Consider the following 22,172-nt stretch of genomic DNA (forward strand, 5'->3'; position numbering starts at 1 on the left):
CTACTGGTTTCAATTCCTTTGAAAATGTACTTTTCAGATCTCTTGTTCTTCCCAGAACTGCCTTTACAAAGAATTTTTATAGTTTTCCTGTCTCTGCTTGAATACTTCCCAAGTCACTGTTGGATGGCACTTATGGAAAATACTTTCCTCCTGAAACACTCTTGCCCATTAAATCCATTCGATGAAAATACTAAAAAAAAAAAAAAAAAAATTAATGTTTATGAGAGAGAGAGAGAGAGAGAGAGAGAGAGAGAGAGAGAGAGAGAGAGAGAATGCCCAAGAATGGCGGAGGGGCAGAGAGAGGAAGACACAGAATCTGAAGGAAGTTCCAGGCTCTGAGCTGTCAGCACAGAGCCCAACGAGGGGCTTGAACCCACCAACTGTGAGATCATGACCAGAGCCGAAGTCAGAAGCTTAACTGAGTCACCCAGGCGTCCCTCCATGAAAATATTTCTTAAACAATTCAAGGATCAAAAACAAAACAAAATTCAAGGATGCTTTTTAGTGCAGTCTCAGTCTGAATTATTTGTGAAGTCTTGTTTTAGGCCACAAATAATTACTTGTTTGCAGAATTTAGATTTAAACATAGAGATAAAAGATCTCTATTGCAAGATTATTTAAACCAAGATAATTTTGCAGATTACATTCCTGCCAGCTACCAATCTGTCAACATTTGCTAGGGTGGTGGGAATTCCTGACCACACATTACTCATGTCAGGTGCTCTTATGAGCAGAAATAACCCCTCCCCTTGCCTGTCCCCACTAATATACAAGGGCTGGACCTCCATAAGGACTCCAGAGGGGACAGGCTTCCCACCCCTCTGTGATGAAGATGTGCTTCCATCCAGCTGCTAAAGATAAAGACACTACTTCTTCCCTGAGAAAGTGAACCTTCACACTGCAAAGCAACCATAAAGTAACCACAGACTTCATCTGAATCGGAGGCTCAGAGGAGAGATTTTGTAATTTGACCCAGAGTAAGTTTGGGTCAGCTGGTAAGAAAAGCAGAAGCTGTATCCATTTTTTCCCTTTTAATCCCTGCTTGCTAACTACATCCAACATCTATTCAAACAAGAACATATCTGTATTAAAGAAGACTAAGTTTCAAAATAGTTTCTAATGACTGCTCATGAATATATAGAAGCAGATGCTTAAGGCCATAGTGTATTCTCAATAATCTCTGTCACAAACATCTCTTCCCGTTTTTCTAATTTAAATTAGTCCATTTATGTTAGAACCAATTCAGTATAAAGACCCACTGACTACTCCGATCTCCTTAAAGCACTATCCACACCAGCTGCAGCTCAGGGTCACTGCTCAGAGATGGCTTAAGCGTAAAGACCAGTGATGACCCCACAGCACTGGGGAGAGGAAGGAGGTTCTTCTGTGCAGTGTCACCTAGAGAGTTCCTGGTGAACCTGACCTTATAGGCATTTTAGTGATTAGACTGCAGTATGAGGAATTAAATTGTAGTAGGATTCTCTCAATTTTATGGCCTTATTCCATACCCCACCCCAGTTCTAGAAGTTTAGTATTGGTAATCTAGAGAGAATCTGTAACTTACACACCTTTTACAACTGCCCATAAAACTGTCAGCTAACTTCTGTGTCTGCTGTGGGCTCCTTCCCTGGCCCGCCCCCCTGCCTGCACCCCAGAAAGAATCACAGCTGCAAATTCATGTTAACCTTCCTTAGCATTTTCTTTGTTCTTCTTTTTAAAATATATATCAGAGTTCTGATTTACTGATGGACAACAGAACTTTGAAGATGATAAGAAATGTCTCATTTCCAGGCAAGGAGACTAGCTAAGCATCTGTTGGATTAAATTGAAGATACTCTCAGAGTATGTTGTTTGGATGCTACAAAGTAAGAACTAATCTTTGATAACCTAAGTGAAAGCTTTTAAGCTTCACCTCAAAAAAATTTTAAGCCTCCTACTATACAATATGACTCTACCCTACTTCTCACACACTGGAACCGCTAAGGGAGCTTAAATAATGTGAAGAGCAATGCTCTTATATGCTGATTACAGAACTGCTGTGCCCCCTAGTGTGAAGTACAAGGCAAAAAATTTAATAACTCAAATTTTAAAAACCGTAATACTTCTAGAATGACAAAAATGGAACTAGCATTTGTTGCTTGAAATCTACGTCCGGTGTGGTGTTGGGTAAAGAACGTGGCTTTGGAGCTTCACTTATTCATCTGAACTGATAGGGACAGTACTTAAGTTAGGCACATAGTAAATCATAAAGGGGAGCTATCTTTGTCTAAAGGGTTTTATTCTGGAAGTCTTGCCTAAATCTAAGATGTTATAACTTAAGCACATTAATCTCTCTTCCTTTCTTTTTGTAAGTCTGATTTTTTCACCCCAAGTTACTTCTCTTAAAAAACAACAACAACAACAAAACACATTTGGACCATGGTGTTTTCCAAAGCAATTCCTCTCCTAGACAAAGCCATACAGGGGTGCCTGGGTGGCTCTCGCAGTTAAGCATCTGACCTCGGTTCAGGTCATGATCTCACAGTTCGTGAGTTTGAGCCCTGCATCGGGCTCTGTGCTGACAGCTCGGAGCCTGGAGCCTGCTTCAGATTCTGTGACTCCCTCTCTCTCTGCCCCTCCCCTGCTTGTACTCTGTCTCTCTCTCAAAATAAAACGTTAAAAAAAAAAAAGTACAGTGTCAGCTCTCAGTCTTTACACATGTGCATTAAATTTAGAATTTCTTGCCACATTTATGTGCAACCCACAAGAAGTGAATACTATGTCTATTGTGGGGATAGAAATAGTCTATTAATTTGCTCAGTTCTGAATATTCATTCAGCTGACCTAGCACACTTCCAAGCTAAAAAGGAACACAGTAACAGTACTTGTTTGCTCATGGTGTTCAGCAGGAAATGTCTGACTACGTATCAATGATCATTCAAAATATGCCCATGAGCATAGATGCAGTACAGCCCCAAACATTTAGGAGAACAGAGCCACAGGGATTTGCAAAGTGATATTAGAGGAAAACGGTTGATTTTACCAACACTTTCTATTAAAAGTGTGGTCATGTCTTTAAGAGCTGTATTACAAGCATATGTAAAGACACAACTGGGCCACTGGTCTCTTCTGGCCACAGGCAGCTATTTCAAATGGCTTACACTGCTTTATGATATAAGACACGCTTTCCTGACTTCCACCATCAGTAACTCTACAATTTAAACTTCGACCTGTATTTCCACCCATGGTGAGGACATGTCAGGAATTCCTTGACTGCCTGCCTGAGACGCTTGGCGTGGGGCATGTCAAGCTGCAGTGTGACTACATTCAGCTTGTGTTAATGCAGCCTAAGCCCTGAACCAGGGTCTGGTCACTGACTTGTGCCTCTACCTGAGGAGCTTTGTTCCCTTAAATTGGCAGCTGTGTCCCTGTCAGCATAAAATCTAGACTTGCAGCAATTAAATCTGCTTGACACTTACATCTGACACAAGCTTTAACAGAACAACCAAACCTGGTTAATCAAAATCACTTTGCAAACTCCATTTTTATTTGGATTAAAAAGCTTTAAATGAACAAACATATGATACATACATGTTATAAGACTAGTTCCCACTTAAACCTCCTTTGATACAGAAATTAGAATAAACCAAGTTTTAATTAGGTCTGAAAATGTTCAAGCTCAAAAGTCAACAACACCAGTTTGAGATTTCACACAGGGAAGCATCCCCTTTCAGTGCTTCCTCATAGGAAGAGAAGGGGGGTTCAAAACAAGGCAATTCAGCGCCTTTTAAATCAGTTGGCTGACCTACTATTTTAAACCAATAGGTTTTTCCCCCATATAAACAAAACTCTTTTCCATATGAACTTACATTTTGAAAACATTTAGGCCATTATACTTTCTAAGCCATATCACTAGTTCCTAAAATTCATTGGGGAAAAAAAAAAAAAAAGATGTATATAGTTTACTTGTACTTTTTTAAGTCAGGACTTTTTTTTTTTTTTTTTTTTTGGCTTATCTTTTTTGGAAGATGGTTGACCTCAAATCTTATATCCTAAATATTAACTGATATTCTCCAAGTTAATATACAGAAAGACATGATTCTAAAATAAATACATAGATTTTTTTTTTTTAAACTTAATTAGGGCCTGCTTACCGGCCCCCTGGCCCGGCTCTGCACTGCCTTCGGGAAGCCCCTGGCTGGATCTATGGTTTCTACAGCACCTCTAGACACTGGGAAGGAGCCGGGAGGAGGAGTGCCCTGGCTTCTAATGCCCCACCCTAGCCCACAGTGAAGAGTTTGTAGAGGCTTCCCAAAGAAGTCTCATCCAGACCTTAAAAGGGGAAATAAAATGGGTGAATGAAATAAATAAATAACTTAACCAAAATTAGATTTCAGGTTCTTTGGTGTAATTCAAGAATGTCTAGAAATAAAATAATCTGATTGTATTATACAGTCCATGATGATTCAATGGCCCAAATAACTAGGAACTGAAGATTTCTTTATCTGATTCAGTTTAACAATAAGGTACTGACATACTACTGCAATACATTTTTTAAAAGTCAGAATTATTTAAAATACTTGATGCAAACTGAGATCCAGTGGTTGACTATACGCAATTAAGTTACAAGGGCCTCCTGTATTTAAAGTACCTAGATACAAGAGGCTTTTCTTCCATTCTACACTCTTTTTGTCCTCATGATTTAGTAAGAATGGCAATTAAATATCCAGGTATTGATTTATACCAGATTAAAAGAAGAAAGTATCCTGTGAGGGTCACTCTCTCCATTTACAAACAGTAAGGGAAGCTCCACCAACATGGCAACCATCTTGTTACAAAAAAGCAGGTTTCAAAACCGTGGAGTGAAATACTGTTCCAGGTTTGATGCTTTCTACCTGTCTGAGCATCATACACTACCTGCAAATATTTCTTCTAGGGTCACCTAAGAGAGACAGGGTCAAGCCCAAGTGTCTGGGATCCGTAATGGTCTTTTTTAGTATTTTCTTAAATTATAATTATTTTCTCCTGAAATTCAAAAGCACAAGCTAAATTTAAAAAAACATTCTAGAAAGCCTTAAATTTCTGGTTGAGAATTGCAGTGCTGAAAGTCAGAAGGAAAAAAATGCCACATCTGATGAGGAAATAAAGGTACGAAAACATATTTGCATATGTAGACAATCTACTCTTTTACAATTATGCTTCTGACACAGCTCATATACACTCCCTTCCCTATGCTGGGTTAGGTGTTAGGTTTGAAAAATAAATCACCTCCATGCACACCTCAATGCTTTCTTCAAGGTAAACTTCAATTTTTTCAATGTAAGAGATTTAAAATTTTAAATCTAAGAAGTATAGGATTAAATTGTGAATTCATTATAAATAGATCAAAAGTACCCTTAAACTTACCTGCCAAGACTAAATACAGTTCAGGGTTGTGCACATGTTCTGCAAAAATAACTGACACCATATATGACCAACAGCACAAGAAACAGTGCTCTGCCCCGCAGGTGTCTGGGCAATGTACCAGCTGCAGAAGGATGCACAGCACTGACTTCAGATTTCTGGAGCAAGCCTCTGAGTCCATAGAGCAAATGTGCCATGTTTGCCAAACACCTAGAACCTAAAAACAACCCTTCACTTCTGCTAAAGTGACTTGAGATACTGAGGCACATGAAGCAGACATCAGTGCACTCCCCTCTGTAAGATGTAAACTAGGACCAACTTCACATTTCATTGTCAACTTAATCTGTAAACTCTCATGGGTGCGTATGTGTGCGTGTGTGTGTGTGTATGTATTTTTTTTTTCATTTTGTTTGTTCTTTTTTAAAAAACAAAACCAAAAACCAAAATCAAAAACCCCAAGCCAAGACAAAAACCTTTGATGGTTTCAGTTCCATGGCAACAAGTAAAAAGATAAAACTCCAAGTCTACATATACAACCAATTATGAAACTGGTTTTAAACGAAGGAAACATATGCAAAAAAATCTCTGTGTATTTGATAAAATCAACTGAATATAACAAAAACAAATTGAAATAGCTTATTAAAAGTGTCCTTATATAAAAATGGCCTTGTGATGTACAGTAAAATGCAATAAAAATTATCATCCTTTGTTCCTCCCCTCCCGCCCCCAGTAACTAAAATGGCTACTGTTCCACAAAACTTTTTATGCTTCTATAAAAGAAACGTAATTGACGTGATTAAAGATTTTCTAGATTGTATGCTTGGCGAATGTTGAGGGTATCTCGGAGCATCAAATCCCGAAGGCGCCAGAGGGCATCTGCCATGGTGGTATGGGCCCCTTTACTTTTCAGCCAGTGAGAGGGCAGGCGGCTCTCCTGTTCTTTTGACAAATGGACATCGCGTCTTCGAGCTGAAAATTAAAATACACACGGAGAAATATAAGTAGGAATAAGGAAAAATATAAGTAGGTAACAATTCCCCCTCAGTCCTAAGGCCTGACAGATTTACTAAAGCATGTAACATTTAATATTTTTTAAAGATTTTTTTAAAGTTTAAAGTATATTTATTTCGAGGTGCACGCATGCTCCAGTGGTGGAGGCTCAGAGAGAAAGAATCCCAGGCCGGCTCTGTATTGTCAGCGCAGAGCCCAGCGCAGGGCTTGAACCCACGAACTAACTGTGAGACTGTGGCCTGGATGGAAACCAGGAGTTGGATGCTTAACCAGCTGCGTCACCCAGGTACCCCTAACACTTATTATTTATTAAATATTATGAATTTTAACCCTGCAGTGTATTTCCAAGCAAATGCCTATTATTTTATTAGGCACCTTGGTTTTTAGAAAACCACGTGCTTAGGTATGAGACTACCTAGCTAAGGATGTCTTATTTTATGCTATGTATTTTAGAAATTATCTAATTTATAATAATGACTTCACAAAAGAGCTGCACATATAACATAATTCTCTAAAAGGGAACACAAGAGTTGCACAAACACCTAAAAGATCTGATCACTACTATTTTGTTGTAGGCAGTCCTGATAATCAATTTCTTTAGTGTTAACAAAAATTCCTAAAAAGGTAAATGTGAGGAAAGGGAAAACATACTTCTGAAAGAAATCAAATTAGGTTTAGAAATGAAGAATGAGTAGGAACTTCCACATTTCTTCCCAGAAGCCAGGCACGTTATTTTAGTGGGTACTGAAAACCCACTCAGGAAGCCCTCTGAGCTAAATAAAGACTCAACAGGTTATCTGAAACATGTTTTCCAATATTCTTTTCTTTTTTAAAACTGAACTGAAGTTAATTTTTAATTTACCCAAGTGCATCTGTGCTGATGCTCAAATGCCTGAAAAACTGTTGAAAAAATTCAGAATATACTTAAAAAGACAGCAGTGATGCTTATGACAAAACAAAGTCTAGAAATTGAGCAAAAAACCCCCACCATCTTCGGTGTGTGATGTTCAAGATAAAATTTATTTTACTTATATACGAAAAGTGGATCTCTACCCCATGGCATAACACGCCAATCACAGTGAGAGGACTTTGACGATGCACGGCTTTCACAAAGGCTTGTTGAGAAGGACTCTCCTTACCTGCCAGGGTTTGGTCCCACTTGCTAATGCTGTTGGACTCAGCACTGAGTCCTTCAATGTATTTCAGGTAGGCCTCTGAGTGGAGAAGCCGTTGTGTCTTCGGTGGGGGAGCCACAAACATGGGCGTTGTTGGCTGCTGTATGACAGGGGGGCCGGCTGGATGTGGGCCAGGATACGGAGGTGGTGCCTGCTGCCCTGGAGGCCCCAAAACTCCCACCTGAAAGAGCACAGGGCACATGGTGAGGGAAAAAATACTTGGCACATGCTCTGAGAAAGAGGATAACCTGAATTCTGTCAAGTCCTAGAAAATCCAGCTGGGAGGCTCACCTGCTGTCCGTACGGACTTCCGCCTGGCGCTGGAGTCCCTACCATAGGGGCCACTCCTTGGTTCATCACACCTATAATTCAGAACGCAATGGCACAGTTAGAGGTTCTGAGTTGAGATGGCTACTGAAAAACTACTGCCTGATAAGAAATGATGCCATTTATAATGCAAACCTATGGATCTCTGCCCTTGAATCTTTGTGGATAAGAACCCTAAGCCCCCAGAACAGGATGCAGCATTCAAATAGAAAGTTCACATTCTTTGGTTTCCTAGCTATTTTAAGTACAAAGGTAGTACAACTTGTCAGATGTACATTAATTATTTATGGCTTAGAAATGATTTGAACCCTGCATAAAATTCTAGTATTTCCCTAGGTAAACTATAGTCAGAATACACCTCTATTTTCAAGATGTTTTTCTTCTGACAACACATTTTCCTGAAACTGGAGCCCAAGTTTCATTTTGGCAGTGATGGTGCTGCAGTCAGGCTCAGCAGCAGGCAGTGTGCTAGGACAGCAGGGACACAGGGGAGAGGCTGTGCAAGCGCACGGTTAAATGAGCTCTGTGGTGGCTGGAGGCACATCCTTGCGGTCCACTCACAGGCCCCCAGCACCCCTGGTTCTAACTGGAGTCACTAATACTGGCAGACAGGTCACTTCCATCTGGTAGAGCAGTACTTGGAAAAGGATCATCTGGAAGTAAATCAGCCTCGTTGCTATCACTTAAAATGCAAAAATGACAAAGGGAAAGAGAAAAGATTTCGTGGTCTTACTACATTTGCACTCTGTATGTTTATAAACTTTGTACTCTTTCTACATTTGTACTCTGTAAGTTTATAAACTTCCCAGTGATGATGCCTCACAAGCAACTTCTGTCCCACAGGTACTAGCTGATAAAGGTGAGATGTCCTAACTTTTGTGTCTGGGGCTGTTTTCATCTCAGGACTGTCCATTTATTATTCTCATAAAACATTGAAATAAGGAAGGGTTCCAGTTTGTTAAAAACTAACAAACTACAGTCAAACAAACCCCTGTTTAAACTTTTAAACAAATCCTGCTGGCTGCAAAGAAGGGTCAAAAGGAGCTCACCTCACATACTAGATTTTCTAGATTCAAAATGTTGCTATTTTGGTCAGGCAGCACCAGTACACTATTCTAAGGTTCTGAATTGCTAAATGCCACTTCAGGAAGTATTAGACATTTGTTAAAGAGAATGTGGTAGTACAAATAAGCTTTCTGTTTACAAAGCGGGGATTTTTATATTCCAGATCACCACAGCCGAATCCTGATGATTATTTGTGACTGGGTTAAGAGGCTGTGGTGGGTAAGCTGCTGCTCCAACATACTAACCCCTGTGCACCGCCCCCCTCCGGGACACTCACCCTCCTCAGATCCCACAACATGAGGGGCCTCCCTGAGCTGCCTTTCTCCTTTTCTGCAGGGGAGCACAGACAACTCAGCAATCCCCTCTGCTTCCTGTTTTAAAATGCCATGCAAAGGGGCAGCCAGTGAGAGCATGGGCTGAGTCAGCAGAGGAGCTCCCAGAGTCCTCCTCTCCTCCAAGCCCAAGCAGGTGTGTGCGTGCGTGTGTGTGGGCACTAAGAGCTCTTCCCTGTCTCCCCAACTAAAAGGTAAGTGTGTGCCTCCTTCAAATGCACTTTAAACACCCGAAGAAGTGGGGAAAGGGACACAGCTGTGCTCAACACCCACCAAAAGGTATCTGCTACTTAGAGGGTACTGGCCTTAGATGTGGCTCCCACTGAGTACCAAATGCACCCAGAAGTCAACTCCAACCTGGTCTGAGTCAGTCAGATAGCGTACCCTAAGTCAAGGTGAGAAGGTACAGAATTAAGGCCAATTCTACTTGCCACAGGGGCACACCCATCTTATGACTGACTTTTGCTGCAAGAGTAACTCCCACACAGGCCACTACTTCTAAAATGAAGTACCCACTGCCATAAACATTTCCTCTTCGGGTATATCTGAATCAAACACTTGTGTGGAGTTACGGCCATTCTCTAAGCAATACTCATAAGAGTGTGGCTGGAGGCTCTAGGCCAAGCCACCAGGTTCACTCACCCTGCCCACTGCTGGGTGTACCTCTGAAGCACTTCTGGAACTCTGTATAACCCAACACTGCTGGAGGCAAGTCTAACATTTCTACATTTTGTCATCTGGGCCAGGCCTTTAGCTGGTATTTTGGATAATGGCCCCAATGCTCTTCTAAGTTATCTTCAGGTCACATTCCCTCCAACTAGATTACAGCTAAAGGTCAGTTCTTTTGCATTTGATGGCAATCAATATGGGAATCTGCAATCTTCCTTTCACAATAAAGTAATATTTTAACTTACTATTTACAAAGTAAATCTGTAGCTAGTTCTGAACTCCATTTATATGCTTCTACATGAAATAAATTCTGAGCTTCTGCTGATAAACCAGTGTCCACAGTTAGTATGGGAGGGCTATGCTGCTCTTTAAGGTCTTATGTCATACTTCTTAGGGGACTCATATACAGAAAACGTGTTCATTGCAAATTCGTTCCCTCCCTCCTTTTTGTTCCTAGAATGATTGGCTGAAGGATTTATTCACCGTGATCAGTGACTCTGCAATCCCCTTAGAAGGGCTATTTGAGAAGCAGGAGATGGAGCAGGGATTCCATACAGAAGACCTTGTGAGAGAAGAACTGAATCAGAGGAAGAAGTGCCCTCAGGACCCAAAGTGCTTTCCTATGTGACTGAGAACTAGCCATTTGGGATATCGTTCACTGATCATCCATGTATCATTCACTGATTAAAGAGGGCATGACCTTCCTAGGCTGTATTCGGTTTTCTGAGCACACGTCAAATTGTCTGAGTGGTATGAGAGTATGCCTTCTGCCCCCTGGTCTGCTGAGTCTGGTCTCTGCCATGTGTCCTCTGCTGCTGCTAGGGAGCCAGGTGCCCAAGGGCACAGGTGCTGAGCCGCCTGCTCAAATACACGGGACAGGCCCTGCTGCTGACATCCCTGGGATTCTCAGTGAGGAAAGGCCTGGCCACAGTGGGCAGCAGGTACCTCCGGGAACAACTGGCTGAGGGAGGAAAAAAGAGAATATGAAGATGAGATTAATGAGTGAAGGAGGATGAAGTTCTTACCCGGTGGTGGGATGCCCGGGAGGCCGGGCACAACTGGCGGAAGATGGTGGGGTGGAGGCCCCCCAGGGTGAAGTGGCTGCATGCTGCCCATGCTAACAAGGCCATCAACTGGGCCCTGCAAAGGTGGAAGGCCTGGCGGATAGCCACCCATCATGCCTTGAAGGACACAACAAATTTCAGACATGCATCATTAACATGCAACATGAGCGAAGTAATAACAAATCCCCCCCATGCACTACCAATGAATAAAGCGCCCTTAGTACTGTGTGAGATAACAGCAATTAGTGCAATTATTTTGTTGCAATAATGAACAAAATAAAAAGTTACAAATATGAAATCCAACACTTGTGGATGAATTAGTACTTAGTAGATTATTATTTGCAGTTATCTTCCCTGGGATAAATATGTTGCATGTTTTTAATTAAATAATAATAAAGAGGAGTTCCAGTAACAGCCTTCCCAAGGTCATGTTATTGCAAGCTGTTCAAACAGAGTGACCAGTTCTGCAACTGCGGTTCTAATTCAACAGACTAAACCCCATCACCCCACTCTGCCCACACTCTTACGCCTATCATGGGTGCACATGAGGGGACACTGGAATGGAGGGAAATGAGGCGCACAGCCCTGATCACAAAGCATGGTTCTCCAGCTTGGGGTGCGTGGGGGTGGAGGGGGGGAGTGGGCAAGAGCCTTTCAAGGCTTCCTCTTCCCTTCTAGCCCCACCACTACTTGGTAAAAATGGATCATGTTCAGGCTTGAGCTGGGGAACAGAGAAGAGCCATCACAATGGATGATGTTTCATCTTTAGATCTCTAAACATGTGAAACAAAGATAAAACCTAAACCCTCCCAAGCCAAGCTAAGCTAATCCCAGGTCACTCGGTAGCAGGCACGCAGACCTCAGAAGGAATGGCTGGAGAATCAGGCTCTGCTGATGTGAGAAAATGCCAATTGTCATTACTGTCTCCAAGTTCACAAATGCCCTCACATAAACCTTCAGTTAACAGGGAACATTTTAAATGAGGTACAGACTTTCTGTGAACAGAGGCCTTTATTCCTTTATTTTCAAAGCGTATCTTCATAACACAAAATATTTTCTGCTGGCTAGGGAAGAGTTTCAGGAAACCAGTATTTTTGGCAAAAGGAGTGAAAGAAAGAAAATAATTTCAAAATGTCAAAAACTCACCTATCAAAAAAACTTTAAAGCCATACGACATTTTTTTTGAGCAAGAAAAACAACTTAACTCTTCTGGGATTTGAAGTGATCACAATAAACAAAACATAAGGCTCCCCCCAGAATGCAATCACCTTTGGTCCCAGCTTCCTGCACGAAGGGAAGCTTGAGGGACGGGTGCCAAACCTCATTTTTACAAAACACTCTTTGTAGGAGGACCCTGGGAAACAGTGGAAAACTCCAGATTCTAAGGACTTTACTCTTTGACTTTCCCATAAGGATTATTGAAAGGTATCTATTGATAAAAGTTTAGTCTTTTGAAGCTATAACATTACTGAAAATTCTGAGATTGGTTCAGCCTGCTTCATTAGTCATATCTAAGCTGACTGAAAAACTTAAAATCACACACACCAATAAAGCGAATTCTAAATAGTACCTCTATACATGAAATAGGATTATGAGTTTCATGGTTTTTAAAATGAGAGTTCAGAGAGTAAAAAGTACTTTTGAACAGATACCATCATCTTAAACAAAACTGCCAAACTGCCTTTTAACCACACCACCAGCTCCAGCTCTTATGGGTAAATAGGTGGGAGTTTAAGGACATTAGGAGGCTTTGCTTTCAATTACAAAAGCCCATCTGAACGCAGCCTTCACGGGCTGTGGTTGAAGAAAAGTATTAAGAACTGAAAGCCATGACACTTGTCTTCATTAAACTGTACTTTGGCACTTATTATCCCAGTCACATGTGTTCAAATGAGCTTTAATGCTTGTAAGCAAAGCTGGTCTCAGACAGCAACAAGGCTAAGACTTAGGCCCTAAGCAATCTGTAAACCCAAGAAAAATCACCCTGTCAGCTGCAAAGTTCCCACTGTGGACCAAAGACTGGTGACCGTACAGGATGCTTGCTTGCCCTTCACTCCCATGGCCTGGAATCTGGGCAGCACATGCTTAATAATGTGAAGGGGTCCCCCCCCCACCACTCCTTGCCCCTCAGAGCGCTATGATGGTATTCCCCAACAGGGAGCTAAAATGCTGCAGCTGCTGTGTTTTAATAGTTTTAGCTGTTTGAATTCATTTTGTTAACGTGTCCCTGGGCTTTTTAGTCAAGGGCACAGTGCTACAGTATCACATATCAAACGCAACAAAACAGGATGTCAACGAGGGAATTCTAACTTTCAAAAGTCCCCATGTTCAAGGCCTGATTTCTAAAACCCTCTGGAATCCCGTTAACCAAAATGGGCCATGGAATAGAGCAGGCGATTATGAGATTTGTTAGATCAACGTCAGTTACACTGAGAGTACTGAAAAGCCATGATTCAGATGTGCTCTGGCGAGTGCAACTGCTGAGTTGAGCGACAGTGCATTTGAGAACTTGCCATCACAAAAGGTAGGAGCGACAATGAAAAAGTTATCCTATGCTACTCTTCCTTGAAAAGCAAATACAAAAAAGCAAAAACAAAAACAGCATCCCAATGAGCCTGCCTTGAACAACACTGTCTTGGACTCCCTGCGAAAAGAAGTCAGACCGCTTGCTTCAGAAGACACTCAGGTGGCTTGTATGGACCTCACCAGGCTTAGGGAGATCACGAAGGAAGGACCCGAGAAGTGATCTACGGGCTTCTCGTTGGAGACACATCAGACAAGGATATTCAATTCAAGAATAGCCAAATTTGCCATGGCTACCAGAACCAGAGACAACACACACAAGCAAACCACATTCATCATTTTCTTTTCTTTTTTTTTTTTTTTACAAATATGTGACTGGGATACTAACAGAAAATGCAGTTTAATGTAATTAAATAGAAAAGCATTACAGAGTGGGCACAATGAATTGAATAAGGACTTTGTACTCCACTTAGCAGTCATGCACATTAGTGACCAAGAAAGGATTTAGAATTCACTGTCAAAAATCCTTTTAAATGGTCAGTCTTTTAAGGATGGCTGCAGCAGAACAAGGCAAACTGAACCCTGGAATGAGACGGGAAAATCGGTATCACCTAAGTGCTTAGTTTCGTGTTTTCTCTCGGGAGCCCCTCCAGAACAGAATTCAGGGTCTGTTTAGGTTTTCTGCTATAGGGCTCTATATCCAGAGCAGTCTGGGGTGGAGAGTATCGCCAGACCATGCCCACAGCCAGGCTAGAGCTGCTCCCTACTAATTCCCAGGGCTCGGCCCAGGGCCCATTTCTGGGGCAGAGGGGAGGCATTGCCCATATGGGAAAGGCGACAGAAGGACGACATGGACGACTGGAAACTTTGACTCTGCCATGAGAAAAGCCTAGAGATTGTGGCCTACTCCTCATTGGAGAAAAAAAAAAATGAAGGAATTTCTTAAAGTGGAAAAAAATGGTCTTAGCTCCTGTTTTTACCTGCAACAGGTGTCAACTGCTGATTGAGCATCCCCATTGGTGTTGGTGGTGGCACCACCCCCATGAGAGCCCCCACAGGGGTGCCTGCTCGGGGAGAAGCACTCGGCTGCTGTTGCTGTGCTGCTCGCTCTCTCTCCTGCTGCTCAGCAACTTTAGCTGCCCGCTCTGTAAAGGCATTTCAGATTTTCAATTCTGTTTTTAACCCAGGAATTCAAAATACCATCCATTGCATTCAACAGGACTAGTAAAAACACAGGCAACAGTTCTGTCTCAACGGAAGGAACAGTAGATGACTAGTCTCAACACAGGAGGAGTCGGGCCGATTTCACTTGGTAACCTAGCGTCCAGCTTTCCTATCCCATCTTGAGAACTGGTCTGCAAAGATTTCAAGAATGTTAAGACTGCAACACACATTCAGAAAGCACAGGTTTTATTTAAACACGTCACCAGCGTAACCAACGTGGTTAATCTCACAAGGCACCCTGAAGATGAGAAGCGCTACCATTATTCTAGTATTAATAGCATTATAAATTATTTATAATTTCAACATGAAGCAATTCCATGGCCCATTATAATTTTTGGCACAATTGTTACTTACACTATTTTCCTGATTCCTTGCACCCAATTTTACTACGATTTGAGGACTCTTGTCATTAGTGTCATGGGGTTTAGCAGCTGAAGAAAATTAACTCTGTAAGGGAAAAGTAGCTTACTGCCTCCTTCACAAGGTTTTAGGGAAAATAAAACACTACTTTCTACATCCTAATGAAGCAAAGAGGTCATGTTTAATAAACCCCGAGGGGAAAAATGCATGATACTCCAGGCTACAGTCATCAGAAGCAGGGAATATATATACACATATGAAACAATGGACAATGTACTGACAGAACCAGGTTTCCTGAGGCTGAGCAGTTCAATACTGACCATAGATCATCCTAAATCAGCTAAAGTTCCAAGAAATCACTCTTCTTTCATCCAAAATACAAGAGGAGCATTTGCTTGTGCCAGTTCTGGGCTGTGGAGCACCGCTTGCTGTACCCTTTTCTCCTTCGAGCTGCTCTGTCCTACCCCTCCATAGCCAGTATCCCCAACAATCACATTCCCAGTCTTTTTGGGAGCTAGCAGGCTGGACCCTTACTAGAAAAGTCTAGAAATGTGTTCCCAAAGCTCTCACAATACAGGGATTGTTTTGCTTCACTATTCATAAATGGGAAATCTTCCCCACTCCTCACATGGGCAAGCTGAGGCTGGGAGATAGGTAGTAACTTGTCCAAGGACACAGAGAGAACCAGCAACATGTAGCCCTGACTTATGATAGCACATTCCACTGCCACACATTAACCCTCCAACATGGAATTCAAAAGGCTACTGTTGGCTGATCTAAGGAGTGGAAAATAGCTCAAGATCACATGGCTTTAAATAGAATCAAGAAGCAACAGCTCCAGTCCTCCATGAGCATAAGAATGTGAAAGTCAAGCAAGTCAGAGCTTCCTTGCTGTGAGAGTTACCTGTATGGGCCTGTCATCACTCATTAACACTGTCCCAGTTTATAGATCCTCTGTACAATGAACGTGAGGGACAAAGGCCATTGGAACAACCCATTTCCTTGTGCCAGCAGTAAAAAAACAAAACAAAACAAAACAAAACCACTGAATGACCTAGACCCCCACATTAAATTCTAGTATTTTCATTACACAAATGACACGGTAAAATGGGAGAGCAAAAAAATGAAGTTGAAAAAAGAAAAATTCAGGCCTGTGGATCGAATATTGGACTGGCTGCCTGTTGGCTCCTTCTGGGAAGAGCCCAACGGGCTGCGTTGGAAAAGACGACTGTTAAATGAAACTAGCCCAACTCCAAACTTTGGGTTTTGAGTTCAAACCCACACTGGATTTTGGTCCAAACACCACAAGTTCAGATTTTGTGTCTCAGGCAGACACTGCTGAGTCATACCCAGCTCATCCTCACTTGGTTTTCCCATTTCAGACTCCCATTTGAATTTAGGAGACTCTCCTGGAAGCCCTCCTTTGCCCCTCTCTCCAGCCCTGCTCCAGCGTTTGTACTTTTACATCCAGCACATTTGTCTCTCTTGTTCACACTCTAAATAACCAGCCACATGTGACTGGCTTCATCTGCCCTAGACTGGGCTTTACATTCACATGAGCTTCGTCTCCAATATGCCTCCAATGGAGTGATATTTGGTCTTAACTTTCAGTAAGGTCAAATACCAAAGAAAAGTTCGAGGTTTTTATGGAATTGACTAGGGTTTCTTAAAGAGTGTTCTGCAAAATATTTGTTCTTTATGATACTAGAAAGCATTATATGAATACTTGATCAAGTTTCAGAAAATGCCAGGTGACAAAACACAGGTGTTTATGGTAGGTCTTAAAGACTTTACTATGGGAGTATGCACTATAAGTTTCCAAGAGTGGAAGTGTTTGGAATGCTTCTCAAACTGGTTTTGCCACAAAGGTTTTTCTGTCTGAGCATCTTGTAGGATTAGAATTCTGCAGAAGATGTTTGGGGAAGCCTGTCAGATAATTTTACAATTATCAATCAATTGATATAAATGAAAAGACTAAAATCTTTTTTTTTAGAAAAATTTCTTAGGAAATACCACACATTTTAATAAAGGAGGCAGGCTTAACAATTAATTTCTTTATTCTTGCTGGAAAATAGCAGATTTAGACCCAGCCAAGAAGAGTAATGGTTGATCACAGTGGTGAACCATAGAGAGACAGCTCTAAGCTGGCAAAATGAACAATATATACAATTCCAAATGGAAAAAAATATAGCTCCAAGGCAAGAGTCCTGCCTAATCTAATGTTCACTACTCATTTATTAAAGGTATGTCTGACATTTAAAAAAAACAATACCTGCCCCCGCCCCCCCAATATCTCTCAGGTATTTGTCCCTAAAGGCTAATTAAGAACCACCAAATCTTTAAATGATAGCTCATGGCCCCAAATAACTTAATTACAGAGTAAAAGGAAAATGAAGGCAGGTGAACTTTATCAGGGACTCCAAGTGCCTTAAAAGTAGCTATGACTGCAGACATAGCACAGGCCAAGACTGGCCTAGGAAACCAAGCGCTTTCAGCCAAGCCTCAGCCTGCAACTTAAATATGTGGCTTATCGAGAGCCATAATAGATCCTGATTTTGAATGTTCCCTTTTGGATGAATTTTAACCAAAATTCTACTTAACATTCTTATATAATCATTCCCCAGCTCAACACACGTATGCTTATAAGACTCAACAAAAGAAGAAAACCATGCAATTTTTAATAGCAAAATATTTGAGAAATTTTTTTAGGGGGAAAAAAAAACCCACCAGGACCAAAGGCCAAGTCAGGGGCAGTGCTTGCTCAGTCAGGACAAGGCTGGCATTTAAACTGTTGGCTGGGAGCCATTTGAGACAGTCCCCAACACACAGTTCATGTGCAAGAGGTAAGAACAAGAGAGTAAAACCTGTCTATGCACGTGCATTCCTGAAAACACCCTCTTGTTTAGAAAGCTGAGATAGTCGCACCTAGTCTCTATTTACCTTCATATTCTGCTTTCTTGGCTGTCTCAAGGTTTCTCCATTCTGTCCCCACCAGTCGGCTGAGCTCCCCAAAAGAGTAGTCTGGATGCTGGGCCTTAATCACAGCTCTCATCTCACTGCTGAACAGGATGTAGCCACTCATGTTGATTTTCCGTTTGGAGCCTTCCTTCTTTGCACTGCCTTTGGCAGACTTTGGGGTAGACTGTAAGACAGAAAGCTCTTATAGTGCATCAGAACACTGCATCTGGTCAACTGCTCAAGGTTTCTGGAAGCCAGGAACATGTGATTCAATAGTTATTATTATTTTGCAGACACGTTTAGTTTATAGCTGGTCATTTTCTTGGTCAAAACAGTTCTTCCTTGCCTCTTACCATTTAAGAAATAAATGAAAGTTTCTCTGAATTCCATGACTGTAATCTGTAATGGTGACCTCACAATCATGTCTTGGGAAAATTCTGAATGAGAAAAAAATACCACCAGGGATCACCTCGACCCAGATAAGGGCCTGAAGGAGGAGAGACGAGAAAGATATGGGCAGGAAAGGCTAAAGTCACACGGCGATGCTGCTCCTCACTGCTCACCTTCAACACAAGGTAGGCAGAGCTTTCTAACTTAACATGCCATTAAAAATAGCTATCTATGCAAAGTTTAAAACGGTATGAAATTTAAAATTCTTTGTGGCATCAAGAAAGAAAAAAAATTTGTTCCTTCCTGCATAATTCTAGGTTGAAGCTCACATATGTGAGGGCTGGGTATCTCCTTCCTTCGGCTTGAGTGTGCTATGAACCAAAGCTGAGAGAAAGACAAGTAACAGGAACTTGTCACCATCACCTGTGGGGGTGTGTAGGGCATGAGATCCAGCTCACTGGCCAGTGGGGTCTGAAGCTGAGGCAGAGAAGGAGGTTCAATGACCTCACTATCTTCTTCCCCCATCTCTTCAATATCATCATCTCCACCTTCTAACTCAGCAAATTTAGCTTCTAGCAACTGGATCTTCTTTTCCAATAGAGGTGAGGGCTCCTTCTGAGGAACTATTGGTTTTCTAAAAGCAGTGAAATTAAAAAAAAAGAAAACAATCACCAAATACCACTCCAGGATTGGTCAGAAAGCAATGCTCTGCCTTAATATTTAGAAAAGACTTCCTGCAATCTGCAATGTATGTTCTAAGTCAGCAAAGGAAAGAATTTAAATGGGTATTTATAAAGTCACCCCTATTTATAGACGTTTGTTTTTCAAAGAATTCTGCTGAAAATCCACCCAAAATCCACAAAACTGGATCCAAAGTTGAGATCTAGTTGCCTATATAATACAGCGAAGAGAATTTTCATACTGTGGAACTAGGCAAGATCTCTTAATAGATAGGCTATAAACCAGAACGAAGGATTTCTGCCTCCAAATTACAATTACTAGAGTCTATGCCAAGGGCAGTTATTACATCTCGACAATGAGGATTTTCCTTTAATTTTTAGCTGAATTAATATTTTCTATTTGAAATGTACACAGCTCTAGTTTAAGAATAAGAAAAACAAACAAAAAACCACCATGGGCTATACTATTTGAGTATCAATTTTCCTATTGGGAGTTGAAGTTTTTCAAGCTTTACCTGAAGTAATAAATTTCATCATCTACCACTTTAGCAGACAGCGAAAACCTCTTCAGTCCTTTGAATTTCTTCATCTGCTTGTCACTCTCGTTGTAGCGGCTCTCACAAAGCAGAATGTCATTTTCTGGTATTTCAGTTGGTCTGCAGGAGAGGAAGTCCTTGAATGACAACACAGCGCACTTTCCTGAAAGGCAAATTGGAGGGAAATTAAAGGAGTAAATTGTGGTCATAGCTAACAATCATTTTCGCATGACTCAAAAGTCAGAAGATTTAAAAGGTGTACACGGGCATAAAAATAGACACGCAGATCAAGAGAATAGAGTTACAAGTCTAGAAACAAACCCACACAGTTGGGTTTTTACAAGCAACTGATTTTTTTTTTTAATGTTTATTTTTGAGAGAGAGAGGTGGGGAGGGGAGTGCACGAGTATGAGCAGAAAAGGGGCAGAGAGAGAGGGAGACAGAGGATCCAAAGCAGGCTCTGCCCTGTCAGCTCAGGGCCTGATGTGGAGCTTGAGCTCACAAACCATGAAAGATCATGACCTAAGCTGAAGTTGGATGCTTAACCGACTGAGACACCTAGGCACCGCCTACAAGAAACTGATTTTTTACAAGGGCGCCAAGACAATTTTTTTTTTTGTTTTTAACGTTTGTTTAGTTTTGAGAGGCTGCAGGCCCTAGGCTCTGATCTGTCAGCAGAGCCCGATGCGGGGCTCAAACCCATGAACCATGAGATCATGACCCGAGCCGAAGTTGGACGCTTAACTGACTGAGGCGCCCAGGTACCCCAAGGGTGCCAAGACAATTTGATGGGGAGAAAAGAGTCATGTTAACACTGGCACAAGTGAATTTTCACATGCAGAAGAGTGGACTCTGAACCTTACCTCACACCATAAGCAAAATGTAACTTCAAAATGGATCAAAGACCCAAACATAAGAGCTCCAACTATAAAACTCTTAGAAGAAAATATAGGTGTAAATCTTTACGACCTTCTATTAGGCAGATGTGACATCAAAATCACAAGCAAGCAAAGAAAATAAACCGGACTTCATCGAAATGAAAACCTTTTGTGCTTCAGAGCCCACTATCAAGAAAGTGAAAAGGCAACCCACAGAAGAAAATATGTGCAAATCGTGTCTCTGGTGTAAGTCTAATACCCAGAACATACAAAGAACTCCTACAGCTCAACAATAACCAGACAAATAACCTAATTAAAAAACAGGCAAAGGATCTGAACAGACATTTCCCCATAAATCCACAAAAAAATGAAAATAACAAGTGTGGGCAAGGATGTGGAGAAATTGGAATCCTTACGCATTGCTGATGGGACTGTAAACGGCTACAACTTCTGTGGAAAACTGCATGGCAGTTTCTCAAAAAGTTAAACAGGGCTGCTGTATGATCCAGCAATTCTACTTCTAGGTTAATACCCAAAAGAACTGAAAGCAAGAACTCAATTAGATACTCATACACCAATGTTCACAGCAGCATTATTCACAACAGCCAAAAGGTAGAAACTACCCAAATGTCCATCTACAGAATGAGTGAATAAACAAAATGTTATGTATACATCAATGGAATATTGTTCAGCCATAAAAGGGAATAAAATTCTGATAATGCTGCACCATGGATGAACCTTGAAACATCATGCTAAGCAAAAAAAGCCAGACACAAAAAGGCAAACAGCACATCATTTCACTATTATGAGGTACCTAGAATAGACAAAAATCATAGAGACAGAAAGTAGAACAGATATTACCAAGTACTGGGAGCAGTGAGTAGTTACAGCTTGTTGGGTAGCAAGTTTCTACTTGGGAAGGTGACAAGTTCTAGAAATGAATAGTGACGGTTGCACAATATTGTCATGGGACTTAAGGTCAATGAACTGTAGACTTAGAAATGATTAAAAAACTCCATTTTATGTTATGTATTTTACAATTAAAACATGGTAGCATATCACTTACATTATTTTACAACTAAATTTTGTTGTAAAATAATGTATCTTGAGGATCACTGCTGGTGTTAACATATTTATTGAACTAATTCCCTATTGATGGACATTTAGGCTATTTCCAATTTTTTGCTCTCCCACTGAAACAAATAATGCTGATATAAATAATTTAACACATATATCAATTTGTACATGTGTGAGTATATCTGAGGTAAAAACTTCTAAAAGTATACAACCTGGGTCAAAGGTATGGGCACTGTAATTTTTACAGGTATAATCAAATTACCTTCCATAAAAGTTGTGCTAATTCATAAACCCACCACAAAGTAGGTAAATGCCACTTCCCTATGTTCTTGTCAACTAGTTAATACTGGAAATTTTGACAATCTGGTAGGTAATTAAAATAAAGAAAAAGAACATCTGGGTACGTTTATTTCTCTAATGGCTGAGGTTGGGCATATTTTCATTTAAGAAACACTGGTAACTTCTGTCTATTCTTATCCTTTGCCCATTTTTCTGTTCAGTGTTGATGTTTTCTATTTTTT

The 22,172-nt window shown here is 41.1% G+C and overlaps 1 protein-coding gene across 20 annotated transcripts in view; it reads right to left on the reverse strand.

The window, feature by feature from the left end:
- Positions 1 to 3,504: 3,504 nt before the first annotated feature.
- The window catches only part of PBRM1 (polybromo 1), a 116,733-nt gene continuing 98,065 nt past the window's right edge, over positions 3,505 to 22,172 (reverse strand). For 10 of the 20 annotated variants that reach the window (XM_030306967.1, XM_032592248.1, XM_032592252.1 and 7 more), the window contains 8 exons: positions 19,676 to 19,859; positions 18,904 to 19,114; positions 18,073 to 18,274; positions 14,529 to 14,693; positions 10,987 to 11,142; positions 7,860 to 7,930; positions 7,533 to 7,749; positions 3,505 to 6,351 (listed from right to left, as the gene is read on the reverse strand). In XM_030306967.1, the coding sequence (XP_030162827.1) occupies positions 6,179 to 6,351; positions 7,533 to 7,749; positions 7,860 to 7,930; positions 10,987 to 11,142; positions 14,529 to 14,693; positions 18,073 to 18,274; positions 18,904 to 19,114; positions 19,676 to 19,859 (1,379 nt within the window). In that variant the 3' untranslated portion in view covers positions 3,505 to 6,178. The remainder of the gene's footprint in view (positions 6,352 to 7,532; positions 7,750 to 7,859; positions 7,931 to 10,986; positions 11,143 to 14,528; positions 14,694 to 18,072; positions 18,275 to 18,903; positions 19,115 to 19,675; positions 19,860 to 22,172) is intronic. The other 10 variants (XM_032592270.1, XM_030306986.2, XM_032592269.1 and 7 more) reach the window with 2 other exon arrangements.

The sequence above is a fragment of the Lynx canadensis genome, chromosome A2 (assembly GCF_007474595.2).
Source record: "Lynx canadensis isolate LIC74 chromosome A2, mLynCan4.pri.v2, whole genome shotgun sequence".
NCBI classification, from domain to species: Eukaryota; Metazoa; Chordata; class Mammalia; order Carnivora; family Felidae; genus Lynx; species Lynx canadensis.